Source organism: Carcharhinus amblyrhynchos, chromosome 8 (assembly GCF_965287045.1).
Source record: "Carcharhinus amblyrhynchos chromosome 8, sCarAmb.v2.hapA, whole genome shotgun sequence".
Taxonomy (NCBI): Eukaryota; Metazoa; Chordata; class Chondrichthyes; order Carcharhiniformes; family Carcharhinidae; genus Carcharhinus; species Carcharhinus amblyrhynchos.
Window position 1 is genome coordinate 74,287,466 of NC_137331.1, and position 14,252 is coordinate 74,301,717.

A 14,252-nucleotide genomic window follows, 5' to 3' on the forward strand; every position below is an offset into this window, starting at 1 on the left:
TTTACTATTTACATGATTAATGAGGTAAGTCTATTTAAAAATAAAAAAACAAAATGGTCAGCAAGAAATCCAAAAGAGAATTTAGAAGAAACTTATTTAACCAAGAGTAGTGAGAACATGGAATTTGCAACCACAAGGAGTGGTTGAAGTGAATAGATGGTTTCACAGGGAGACTTGGATGAGAAAAGATGGAAAGAAGTCAAATGGAGCATAATCGTTGGCATGGATTAGATGGACTAATTGTCTGTTTTTGTATTCAACCTTTGTAACAGTATACTGACAAATAACTTCAGACCTAATAAAAATTTATTTTTAAGTCCCTTCCCTAGGCAGGTTTGAGGCACTTTTGCTAGTTCTGGTTTCTGATCTTCGAGGCATGAACATATGATTCAATTTGTTCTTGATTTTTCAGCAGAAGACATGCTGAGGTTGGCCTGAGTCACGTAAATAGCCTCGTGGAAGAAAGCAAGTTCACTGCGCTTGTCAATTGGGATAAAAAAAAATTTCACCAAACGTTTTCAAAAGTTGCAATAACTCCGGAATATATAAAAGGAAAGTTTGGCAATAGAAGTTTCACAGTTTGTGAATAAAACATTCTGAATATTAATGCTGTAATAGCCAAACATGTAATGCTTTTAATGATTTGAGAAAAACAAAACCAAAGAATTTAACAGATGTTTATTTTGCTCTTTGCACCAAGTACTTCACATCAAATTTTTTAGCTTTTCTGGAGGGTGACAAAAACTGAACTGTTGACAGACACCAAAGTTTTGCAAACGAAAACTGTACTCAAAGTATGAAACATCATCCTGAAAACATCATATTCCACATACCAAGGATTTACATAACTGTCAACATTGCTTATGCACATCTGGTCATAGTGTAAGCTGTGCTTAGAAGACAATTAGCTTTGAAGTGTTGAAGCATCACAAACAGATCACAACGTAGGATTATGGCAGAACTTCACAAATACTTATTGATCCAACACAGCATACAAATTGCTATATGGCATACAAAAAATAGCCTGCTCTTAAGGACAGCAAATAGTCATTTAAAAAGTGCTCAATAAAGTCAAAACATTCAATTTAATGAAATGACATGATTTTTACCAATTCAAACAAACTGCTGTTCACATTAACAATCATGCCCGTACGAGAATGCAGCTTCCAGCATATCAACATTTGGAATTTGCTATTTATTTGGTTAAAAAAACATTGGTGAATGAAAAGATTTGTCCATGCAATCTGCTCATGACACATAAAATTATCTTAAAGCGGATGGTGACCTATCCGATATTTTCAAATGCATATGAAGCTTTCAATCACATGAAAAACTACTGGAAGTTGAACAAAGTCAAATAAAAGGACCCTGATTATTCAACCTGATCATAACTGCAAACAATAAAATCATAAGTATTTTAAAACTAAATACATTTTACCAGTACTTTCGAACAACAATCCCATTAAAATTTGGTACAAGTGATGATAACATTTTCACACAGCCCAAAAAAGCAGCAGCTGATTTGTCTGGTATTGCTTGCATTTCTATTTAACTACATTTAAATGTCTTGTCATTAAATACTTAAAATGACAGTGCTATTACATCTAGATTTCCATTCACCATTTAACTTCCACTTGATAATTAACTACAATTCTATTCAAATTGGTCCAGTGTATAGATTTTCCACATGTGCCACACGTTTCTATTTAACAAATTTGAAATAGTGAATTTATAAAGTTTCAAAAAGAAAAGCCGAATATTCTTAAAAAAGTAACATATGTGCACTTTGAACATGGCTGAATTTGCTACCCATGTTATCCAATTACTAAAACGTACACAAAATGTCTTAATTACTGAACAATATTACAATTTTTGATCATTTTCATGTGTAACTGAGGTAAGAATAACTATCAGCTGGTACCTTTTTGAGAATAGGACTTAGGGTAGGCAAGAATCAAACAGAATCTCTACTTGTGCACAATTTCAGATATTTCATCCTGTATAGGTAGTATCTAGCATGCCGATTTGTTTCAATGCTGCACTGCAGAAATACTATACATTAGAAATCTAGTCACTGTCTCCATGCTTTACGGATGTTTAATTTCAACGTCACTAACCAACAATAAAGCAAAGCAGTGACCAATGAAATATACTTAGTGTTTCATCCATAGCCCTACAAAATCAGAAATATTCCACAACAGCTCGCTCTTATGCATTTTCAGCAGCTGTGTGGAGCTGACTGAATTGGAAGCAGAAATCCAGCCAGTCCTCTTGGTCAAGCAAGATGTACAGAATTGAGAAATTCCATGAATGCTAAAGAAGTGGAGAAAGAAAATTGCCAACGAGCATCATTTGTCCAGATAGGCATGAAAAACCTCTTTGTGGAGGGAGTTCAGAATTATAATTGTAAGAAAAATTGCAATACTTCCTCAATGTCACTGGAATGGAATGAGTAAGATGTCTAAATCTCAAACATGGTCAGCTGAGTTGGGTTGTTATGCGGTGCTTCTATGGATATTGGAAATGGGTCTATTGATGCTTTAGGCCAACTGATGTTAAAATCATAGCACTATTTTGCTATTAGATTACTGTATGCATATTTATAAAGTCAATATGAACAGACCCTATAACACAGTTGCGTAGATTTTGAAAACCAGTTATCTCGACACATTTTCTAGGCACTATAAAGGTCATAAATTCATCCAGCTTTCGTGTGCATGGGGGCAGCTCTGACCAACTTGAAACCGATTAGCTCCATCCGTTGATCAACATGATTGGCCCAGAGAAATGACCGAATTCAGAAATCATCCACCAAGTTTTTAAACTGGGCAAGTTTGGAATGCTGGTGAAGAAAAATTACAAATTTCACTAAACACAATTCTAATCAACAGGAATGTGATACAAAGAAAATCTTAAGCTAGTTCAGTTGCGTTGATGAGGTCCACTTTTTTTTCTGCATACATTCCTATTTCTAAAAGAAAAGCACAAAAGCCATGCATAGTTTTGTCCATAACTGCACTTTCACTGATGTGAATATTAACAATCACTCCACCAACTATTGGAATCTCTCATCAGGTATAAATGTTATGGTCTTTGCCCCCTCAAACAAGTAGTAAACTTTTAAATGCTGTACTGTACTACATGATACTCATACTCTTACACATTATACATACTAAAGGACTTTGTCATATCACAGTGAACTTCAGTTCAACTAGCCCTAATAATTTCAACTTATTCAGAGGAGTTGTTCCACTTGAACACTATTCTGACGCATAATATATTAAATGGAAAACTTAACGCCTCCCAGGGGAGCTTTGTTCTTTGAATTATGCGCTTCATTATATGCTTCCTTGAGATATTCCACACAGTAACAGTGGCTAATAAACACAAAGGTCTGGAAATTTCATTTCATAGACTGGGATGGAATGGTACTGAACGTGGCCAGCTGCAACACTCATGGATCCTGACGGGCTTGGAGGCGGCCTGCTGGAGAAAAATCCAAGTCAGATTACTGAATCTCTTTCACATCTTTCAAAACAATTTAAAGAAAACATTTTTTTTTAAACATATAGAAGACAATGATTCATCTAACAATTTATAAACATGATCAAACTTTCATTTAATCTTATGCAATGAGTTGCACTTTAAAAGGAGACTTCTGGGGGTGCTGACTTTGCGCTTCACTTCACCTGTATTAGCAGCTTGTTTAGTTTCTGTTAAATTGCTAAAATACCTGTTCTGGTGGAGTCTGAGCAGTTGACAAGTATGAAAGTGGTCTTCTACATGACATGAGTGGCTTTGCTCAACTTGATTATGGTAATATGCAAAAAATTTTGCAACTACAACTGGACGTTATGGAGTCAGCGAGCACCACCATAACCCTCCGATTACCATCATATATTTGCGAGAATTCCTGTTCTCCACACAAGACAAGACATATACCCACGATAACAACAATGCCCTGCTTTGATAATCTATTTAACAATGAAGTTAAGAAGAAAGTTCAGATTACTGTCAGTGACCCTCTTACTCTTCATATGCTCAAATTGAAAGGCCCCCCTTTGGACTGGCACTTTTGAATACCTATTGCCAGGAAATTTTTTTTCAAGGTGTCTTTTGTTCTTAGTTCCATAAACTTACTAAATAACAATGTAACCTCAACTCGCTGTCTTCATTTATTCAACTGCAAAGTGCTGTAACAACAGCTTGCAATGTGTTAAGTTTGTATGGGATGGTTGCATGTTACATATGCACACATGTATGAATGTACATGAAATATTCACTGTTTTTAAACTAATGACTATGTAATTATATGTTATACTGGACATGAAACCGAAGACAAATTTTTACTTGTGTGGACAATAAAGTTCTATTCTGATTATTTTCCACAACAGCTAGTCTTACTCAAAGATTATGTGCTTTGCTGTCTGAACTGTTTTACATACAAGGTAATGATTTTAAATAATTTATATTACTGCACATCTCTGCCAATAAATTCTTCTGCTCTGGATGTTTTGCCAGATCATAATAATGATGCTTCTCTAGGCTGGGAAGGTTTAGAACAGGAAAGTAATGTGGAAGTGCCATCCTTTGAGTGAGAGTTTAACAATACTTGAAAAGGCAGAATGGGGATCATAAGATCTCCTAAATTTGTTACATGAATCAACCAAATAAACTGTGACTATTCTATTTACTTTTAATTATGTGCAGTGTTGTTAACGCAGAAATGGTGTCGCATTTGCCGCCCCAGGTCAATACATTTAATTTATTTTTAGGAAGCATTTGAGATGTTTCAATTACATAATTATATTAGTAATATAATTAAAACAACTCTAGACCTTTGTTCTAAATATGGGGGTAGGCCATTTAGGTCTGAGACGAAGTGAACTTTCTTCACTCAGAAGGTGGTGAACCTGTGGAATTCTCACACACAAGGCAGTGGGGGCCAAGTCACTGAATACATTTTAAGGAGGAAACAGATGGATTTCTAGACATTAAAGAGGTCAAGGAGTAAGGGGAGAGAGCAGGAATATGTTGTTCAGCCTGAGAATCAGCTATGATCACAGTGAATGGCAGAGTAGCCTGAAGGGCCTATTCCTGCTCCTATTGTTATTTGGAGAATTTCATTCAGTGCATCTGAACAATCTAGAACAGTTTATTTTTTGTCTTAATGACTGCACACATTTTTGCCCCCTGCAATGCATTGTACGTATGTTGTCGGTCACTGAGGGAGTCACTTGCTGACAGCAGTTCAAAATTTGCCCTTCATTAATAAATTATGATTGGGTCTGTTGAGTACCAAATCTATTATTATGCAGAGATCACTAAGGTTTACAACTTGAAAGATTTCATTATTCTTCCATCTTCATATTTCCAGTGCCTTCCACTTTACTGAATTTTATCTGCCTATACTCCACCTACTACAGATTTTGTCTGGTTCATTTATGTGCCTTGACTGCTGCCAACATCAGACTGCTCTATACTGTGACTTATACAAGGGCACAAAGGACCAAGATCAAAGAAAAACAAAGCCACTAGCAGAACTTGATGCACAATTTTTTATTTTCTGCAACTTGATTGTTTAGTAATCAATTATAAAAAACAGAAAATAACTTCACAATCTCTTGTTGGGCCCTTTCAGTTGCATTCAACACTAAAACGCAGGGAAATAAATATAAATTGTCCATGTTTTGTGTTGCAATCATACACTATAGAATTGAAAGAATATATTTCTTTAATCCAGAACTGGAGGAGAAATAGATCACTATCAAAACATTATACTGAAATATTTAACATTGATCATAAATGTTGCTCATTTCAAAAATCACTTTGTTATGACATTAAATATAAACTATAATTGCCTTATTTCAAAAATAACTTCCTTTTAAATATTCATCATAAAGTCAGCTAGCTCAATAAAGCTTGTCTGGCTAGTTCACTAACTCTTTCAGCCAAATAGCCAACAGCATTTGGAATGCCTCGCACATCTAATTCTACAACATTATCTGATAGATTTCTTTGGTAGATTTTTAAAATCTTTACCTTGACCTACTTGCAAGTATTAAACTGAGTTGCTCCCTTGGCCTCATTCCTATAGATTAAGCTTCTTTAATCTTCTTTAATTCTTCCTCACTAATCTATGGGATCTGCACCTTCTCAAAACATCAATACCTTTTCTGAAGCATGAGTAAATGGTTATCTCACTGTGATCTGACAAGTACATTATAAAAGCTTAGTATAACCTCTGCTGCAGTCTACTCAGTGGCTCAACTTTCCATTAGCTTTTTAAAGTTTTATGCACATGGTCTGGACATGGATGAGAAATGATAAATTCTTTGCTTTATTATCAGGCTGGGAAGCAGCTAATGAGGCTTTTGAATCCAAAAACTCTTTATGGGTCAAATCTGGCTATTTCCTATTAAACTACTGCATGATAGATATTCCTCTAATTTATTTAGAATTGTTTTAATTATATTACTGATATAATTATGTAATTGAAACATTTTAAATGCTTCCTAAAAATAAATTAAATGCATTGACCTGGGGCGGCAAATGCGACACCAATTCTGCGTTAACAACTCTGCACATAATAAAAAGTAAATAGAATAGTCACAATTTATTTGGTTGATTCACGTAACAAATTTAGGAGATCTTATGATCCCCATTCTGCCTTTTCAAGTATTGTTAAACTCTCACTCAAAGGATGGCACTTCCACATTACTTTCCTGCAGCTTCAGGCAAGATTACATGTTGTTGATACTGGACTTAAAGCCACAACCCTTTGACACAAGGTAAGAGGGTGTTGCAAATTGTATTGTGTGAGTACCATTGTTTATGTTATGCTAATAATCTTTATATAATGTTGAGTGATTGCATTTAGCAGCATTTGGTACTGTTAATAAAATTTCCTTTCATCTCAAATAATTTTACTTCCCCCCCCCCCGCCTTTCCATATCCCTTCCAATCTCCTTTTTGGCGTTAATCAGAATAATTTTCCTCTTTACTTCCATGTGAAAGCATTATTTATCCATTTTTATAATTGCTTATCATGTTTGCTAATTTTTAACTTTACTTTAGATTTGAAAGTCTTCTATCTTTCCCTCAATCAACACATCCTATTTAATATCAGCAAAATAGCACAGATGCTGGAATCTGAAACAAGAACAGAGAATGCTGGAAAAACTCAACAGCTCTGGCAGCATATACAAGGAGAAAAATGTTTCGAGTCCATTTGACTCTTCATCAGAACTAAACAGAAACAGCACGTGTTGGATATTAAGCCATAGCCGGTAGAAATTGCAACAAGATATAACAACCTCAAGAACAAGAGACAGATGACCTAGTCATGGTGGAGGTGGACTGGGGTTTGTGCACTGAGGGAATAAATGTTTGGGATATTTAAAACAAGGTTCAAGATGGAGGAGAAAAGGTCACAGTCTAAAATTGTTGAACTCAATATTGAGTCGAGGGCTGTAATGTACCTAATTTTAAGACAAGATGCTGCTCCTCCAGCTTACGTTGGGCTTCTCTGAAGAACTGCACCCAGGCCGAAGATGGATATGTGGCATGAGAGCAAGGCGCTGAGTTCAAATAGCGTCGAGGTCATGCATGCACACTGAGGAAAGGTGGTCCGCAAAATGGTCACCCAGTCTGCATTTAGTCTCTCCAATGTAGAGGAGACAACATTGGGAACAACAAATACAATAGACCAAACTGGAACAAGTGCAGGTGAAATGCTGCTTAATCTGAAAGGAGTATTTGGAGCCTTGAATGGTGCGGCGGGAAGAGATAAAGGGGCAGATACTGCACCTTCAGCAATTGAAGGTGCATTGGGAAGGGATTGGGAAGTTCGGTTTAATGGAAGGACCAGGGTGTCATAGAGTGAGTGGCCCCTGCAGAATGCTGACGGTAGTGGTGGTGGTGGGGGTGAAGGGAAGATATGTTTTGTGGGAGTAGCTTCATACTGGAGTTGGCAGAACTGGCAGATGATGATCCTTTGAACGTAGAGGCTGGTGAGGTGTTAAACGAGGACGGGGGATCCTCCCATGGTTCTGGAACGATCTTTATTCCATTCTGGTTCTCCCTGGCTGTGATTTCCAGATTATTTCAATTTTATTATTGTTACTTGAACTAACATGTAGAAAATGTGAATATCATTGCACTATGACATTGTGAAATATTTTATGTTCTTTAAGATACTTCATAAATAAAGTATATTTTTGCAAAAATAGTGAAGTAACATAATATATTTTGCAAGGAAGAGTAGGCAGACAAAATGCATCTTAAGATTAAATGCAGTAGAGTTGCAGAGACCTGATAATATGTAAAAGGGCCATCAATTTGGAGTTTTAACTGTTTCTTCCTCAAGAGGTGCTGCCAGAGCTGCTCAGTATTTCCGGCATTTTGTTTCGATTTTAGATTTCCAGCACCTGCACTTTGTTACAGCACTCAGTGAAAGTTCAGTTTGCCAAAAATAAACAACATTGATCTTATTCCTTTTTTGTTGCCCAAGTGATTACAATACAATTTTCTACATACATCAATGTTACAAAATTAAATAGAACGGTGAATAATAAATTGCATATTACAGCTAGAATTAATTTGGTCAAAAATGTGTATCCTTATGAGTTTAACCTCACTTAAGGACCACATCAATATTTTTTTTCAAACACACAATCAGAATTACAGTCCTAGATGGTAAGCCAGTGGATGTAGAATTTATCACAAGGTCAAGTAACACTTAAAGCTCATGATACTCATTAAATAATGGGATCTATTCACAGGGTGGGGAAATGTAAATTACATAAGCTATTTTCCTTTATTGCACCTTTTTCCATTTAGGTTGTGGGAAAACAAATTGAGAATTTTATTTAAAGTTTTTTAAAGTTACCAAGTCCACTGGAGTGCAAAGTAGACACACTAATTTCAAAACAGTGCATATTTGATGCTGGAAAATTAAATTGTGATAAAAACAGATTGTTGCAAATGCTCAGCTGGCCTGCCAGCGCCTGTGGAGAGAGAAATAGAGCTAATGTTTCAGGTTATGACCTTTCATCAGTTCTTATTTGAGGTCCGACTAGTGAAGCACAAATTAAACATGTGCAACAAATTAGTAAGCAGATCTCATCAGTTCCATATTAAACTTTCATTTCTGATACAGCTGAGAAAAAAACTGTTTGACCGTTAAATAAAAAATATTTTTATCATTTGGCAATAACTGAGAATGCATTTTATTGCATTTTTCAGGATAGCTTTTGGACTATAATAAAAGTTATTAAATTATAGGATCCATAAACAAAAGAAAATAACTTACCTTATTGTTAGTTCAAATATCTCTGCAAGTTTGTCATGGAGCAGGTTTGACTGGAAGAAGACGTAAATCAATTAATGTTTCTCCACAAGCCTCAACACAAGTTTTAAAAAATACATTCTTTCATGGGATGTGGGCTTCATTGCCAAGGCCAGCATTTATTACCATCCCAATTAGCCCTCGAATTGATGTGCTAGGCCATTTCAGGGGGCAGTGAAGAGTCAATCACATTGTTGTGGGTCTGGAGTCACATACAGGCCAGACCAGGTTAAGGACAGTAGATCTCCTTCCAGAAATGATGGTGAATCAGACAGTTTTTACAACAATCTATAATAGCTTTGTGGCACAATAACTGAGACTAGTTTCAACTCCAGATTTTATGAATTGAATTTAAATTCCATATCCTTGGCCTCTAAATTACTAGTCCAGTGTTATTACCACTATATCTGCCTAACACCTGTTTCAGTCTGTTACAAAATAACATTTTTTCAAACATTTCAAATGAGCCCTAACTCTAGAGTTTTACAAGATAATTTTAAGAAAGTTGACTATTTGGAATATGAAATAATGCTGAGTAGTCCAGTAGTTGACAACTATAGTGCCTATTCAAGAGTTATATCACTACAGATAACCACTTAAACGTACGTAAACCAGGGGTGGCCAAACTTCAGCATACGAGCTGCGTATTTTTCCTTTACAGATAGTCAACAACAGATGGTTGTTGAGGGAAGATTTATCAGGATCATTCTGAAGAATTGAGCGGGGGCTCATGTTGGACATGCTGAGCTGTTATACCCAACAGCCTAACTCTAACCTGACTTGGCCAGTCTAATTCAGTGATGCAAAGGCCGTACTCCTTTCTGTTCACATGTAGCCTGCAGATCATTTCTATGCATGAGATATCATGCTATGCCTGATATCACCTTAGCTGCTGGGATGGAGGGAGCATGGAAGCAGAGGGGGGCTGAGAGCAGAGCTGAGGGGGGATTGAGAATCAGGACCTCTTGGGGTTTGAGTCCTGATAGCCACTTCTCTCCACTCCAGCTCAACTAAACCCGACCAAAATGGAGAATGAATGAGTGTGGGAGGGAGGACATGAGTGGGTGAGTGGAATGGGAAGGAGGGCACGAGTGTGTGCAAACTGAGTGGGCTGGGACGAAACCTAAGTGTGCACAACAGTAATAAAAATGTCTCTTAAGATGCCCATGCCTTGTGGCTTTCAAATATCCGGCGATTACCTTAGGAGACTCAGTTTCAGAAAGTTTGGCAACCCTTGGTATTTGATCCTTTGGGCTCAGATAGTAGTTAAAATTTCATTGGAATATTTTAGGTCTGATGTTATATGCCCCGCATTCCCCATTATGGAAAAAAAATCACTTATCATGCACTTATTACCAGTCTAAAAACTAGTCATCTTGGAAAAAGAAAACACCCATCTTAGTGTCCCTCCACCACCCCGATAAAAAGGAAAAATGCAATAGTGCTTTCTGCAACCTCGCATTTGTTTTCTGCCGTAAACAGGCCAAAAATGAGCAAAGAACATAGAACATAGAAAAACTACAGCACGAACAGGCCCTTCGGCCCACAAGTTGCGCCGATGATATCCATACCTACTAGGCTTACCTATAACCCTCAATTCTATTAAGTTCCATGTACTCATCTAGAAGTGACACTCTGCTGTTAAACATTGTGACTTGATGGAACAGTTACAGATTCACTTCTCTTACCATTAAGCGCAAACAATTACACTGCAAGAGAATTTTGGCCTCACCTTGGATTCACATTGAGCTGCAATTTCCTCAAATGGTGCTTTCTGAAATTTTTCAATTACTTGTCGCCGCTTTTCTCTTTCTTGTTCCTCAAGATTTTGGCTATCTATTTTAGAGAGATATCAAAAAGCGTGGGAAGCTCTACTCAATAAAATGTCCAAGAATCTTACCAAGTCCATAAATTACCAAGTTTAGCAAATTTATACCGTAAACATAGATTAACTTGAATAATTCATTTCTAGAATCACAACCTAAACCAAATTCAGTGCAGTTTTTAATTCAATATTCTTAAGAGTTAAGGAACCTAAACTGTTGTGGGATGATGAGAAAGAAGTATTAGTGCTTTTGATGCAATCAGTAGCATACTACTTGGCAACAGTGATCCATGAAAATAGGAACGATTTCCAAGTTAATACACTATGCGGATCAATGGATTGTTAATAATTAAGTAAAGGCTTTTCCACAAACTCAGGATTTTGCCGTGTGCAAATATAAAGTAGAATCATAGAAGTTTACAGCATGGAAACAGGCCCTTCAGCCCAACTTCTCCATGCGTCCAATTTTTACCATTAAGCTAGTCCCAATTGCTGCATTTGGCCCACATCCCTCTATATCAATCATCCCCATATAACTGTCTAAATGCTTTTTAAAGACAAAATTATACCCGCCTCTACTACAACCTCTGGCAGCTCGTTTCACACACTTGCCATCCTCTGTGTGAAAAAATTGTCCCTCTGGATCTTTCTGTATCTCTCCCCTCTCACCTTAAACTTATGCCTTCTAGATTTAGACCCCCCCACCACTGGGGAAAGATGTTGACTATCCACCTGATCTACATCCCCCGTTATTTTATTGATGTCTATAAGATTACCCCTAAACCTCCTACGCTCCAGGGAGAAAAGTCCCAGTCTATTCAGCCTTCCCTTATAACTCAAACCATCAAATCCCGATAGCATCCTAGTAAATCTTTTCTGCATTCTTTCCAGCTTAATAATATCCTTTCTATAATAGAGTGACTAGAACTGTACACAGTATTCCAAAAGCGGCCATACCAATGTCTTGTACAACTTCAACAAAACGTCCCAAATCCTATATTCAATGTTCTGACCAATGAAACCAAGCATGCCAAATGCCTTCTTCATCACTCTGTCCACCTGTGACTCCACTTGCAAGGATCTATGAACCTTTACCCCTAGATCTCTTTGTTTTATAACTCTTCCCAATGTCCTACCATTAACTAAGTCTTGCGCTGGCTCAATCTACCAAAATGTATCACCTCACATTTATCTAAATTAAACTCCATCTTCCATTCACCAGCCCACTGGTCCAATTAATCAAGATTGCAATCCTGGATAACCTTCACTGTCCACTATGTCATCTGCAACTTACTAACCATGCCTCCTAAATTATCATCCAAATCATTAATATAAATAACAAATAACATTGGACTGAAACCAATCCCTGAGGCACATCGCTCGTCACAGGCCTCCAGCTTGAAAAATAACCCTCTACAATCACCCTTTCTGTCTTCTGTGAACAAGCCAATTTTGTATGCAATTGGCTATCTCACCCTGGATCCCATGAGACTTAACCTTGTGCAACAACATACCATGTGGTGCCTTGTCAAAGGCCTTGATAAAGTCCATGTGGACAACGTTGACTGCACTGCCCTCATCTATCTTCTTGTTATCCTTCAAAAAAACTCAATCAAATTTGTGATGCATGATTTTCCAAACACAACAACCATGGTGACCGGCCCTAATCAGTCCGTGCCTCTCAGAATACCTTCTTACAACTTACTAAATATTGCATGGCATTTGTTAAATAGAATATTGTGCAAACAGGTGTTAATTTAACAAGGGAAAAAGAAATAAGCTCAAGAAACATTCAACCAGATTTTAATTGTACCCAAATGGATGAGTTTTGCGCAAATTAAAATCAGTCCCAAGCTCTCTTATGGAGGATTAGGAATCAAACTCAATTGTGCAGCTCAAAGGTTATATATCACAATGACTACATTCATGACTCTTATTCATCCAACAACATATTACATTGCGCCTTGCTACCGTTTAAAGAGTGTTGTTTTACTTCTTTGAATCCAACTTATTACCAATACCTATCGCTTTCTTCAGGGTTTCAAACGTGATTTCTTCAACCATCTTTGTCTGTGGAAGTTAAAAAGAGCATTGAAGTTACTGGGCTTCAAAAACATACTTAAAGATGTATTAAATTGGTTTATCATAAAATTGGTAACACGTGCACAAAATTGTGGATTGATGGACGCAAGTCCAAACCCCTACATTGCACAATTGCCCATTTCAATCATGTAGGGAGAGGAGGAAAATAGAGGGTGACCAATCGAACAAATTATGCATGAAAGGAATCTGGTCTTAAGCTGAAGAATTTGCTTGGTCCACAAACAGGAAAGGAGAAAAGAAACAGGTGAAAAAGATTGAAGCAACATAAATCAGACTCACTTCGGAAGAACGTAATCCTATCAGATGGATAGTTCAGTAATGAAATAATACTAAATAAAAGTGGCTAAATTTGCAATGCACTTTAGAGACCGATACAAGAACAAGAAGCACAACACAAATACTCTTAAAATTGCATGGATTTCAAAATAAGATCAACCTCATTCAGAATTAGGACATTGCATCAATTAGAGCATTAGCTGCTCTTCCAGTGTATACTGGATGAGCAGACTCTTTCATATAAGTTTTAAATACAAATGCTAGATTCCTATTCCTATAGTAAAATATAGCTCCAACATAAATTAAATACCTGCTTCCTACAGATGTAGACTGTATGGTGAAGTGCACTGAATTTACTCAAAAGATATTCATATTATACGGGAGACAGGAGATTTTTGCACAAAGTAGCACTACAGGCAGAAGACTATAAAGGAGTCTGCCATCTATTGCAACTAAAAAAGTAAAAGGTTGTGTCACCTTATCTTGTTGTACGTTGACACCAAGAAGGTCAACTTGGATAGACACAGTGTCAACAACACTCTTCCTTCTGGATATTCTGTCTTCATCTGAAATAAGTAATAATAAACAAAGGAAATAAAAGTTCACATTTTTGTAAGAAGCAAGCTTTTATAAACATCAGGCAAAATGTACAGGTGAGTTGGCAAGATGAATAATACATGAAGGGTAAATTGTCCGATT

General features: G+C 36.7%; 1 protein-coding gene across 3 annotated transcripts in view; it reads right to left on the reverse strand.

The window, feature by feature from the left end:
• Positions 1–663: 663 nt before the first annotated feature.
• efr3a (EFR3 homolog A (S. cerevisiae)) overlaps positions 664–14,252 on the reverse strand; it is a 182,133-nt gene continuing 168,544 nt past the window's right edge. For 2 of the 3 annotated variants that reach the window (XM_080194277.1, XM_080194275.1), the window contains 5 exons: positions 14,031–14,119; positions 13,196–13,244; positions 11,082–11,185; positions 9,314–9,363; positions 664–3,483 (listed from right to left, as the gene is read on the reverse strand). In XM_080194277.1, coding sequence (XP_080050403.1) covers positions 3,378–3,483; positions 9,314–9,363; positions 11,082–11,185; positions 13,196–13,244; positions 14,031–14,119 — 398 coding nt within the window. In that variant the 3' untranslated portion in view covers positions 664–3,377. Of the gene's footprint in view, positions 3,487–9,313; positions 9,364–11,081; positions 11,186–13,195; positions 13,245–14,030; positions 14,120–14,252 lie in introns of all 3 variants that reach the window. The other variant, XM_080194276.1, reaches the window with a different exon arrangement.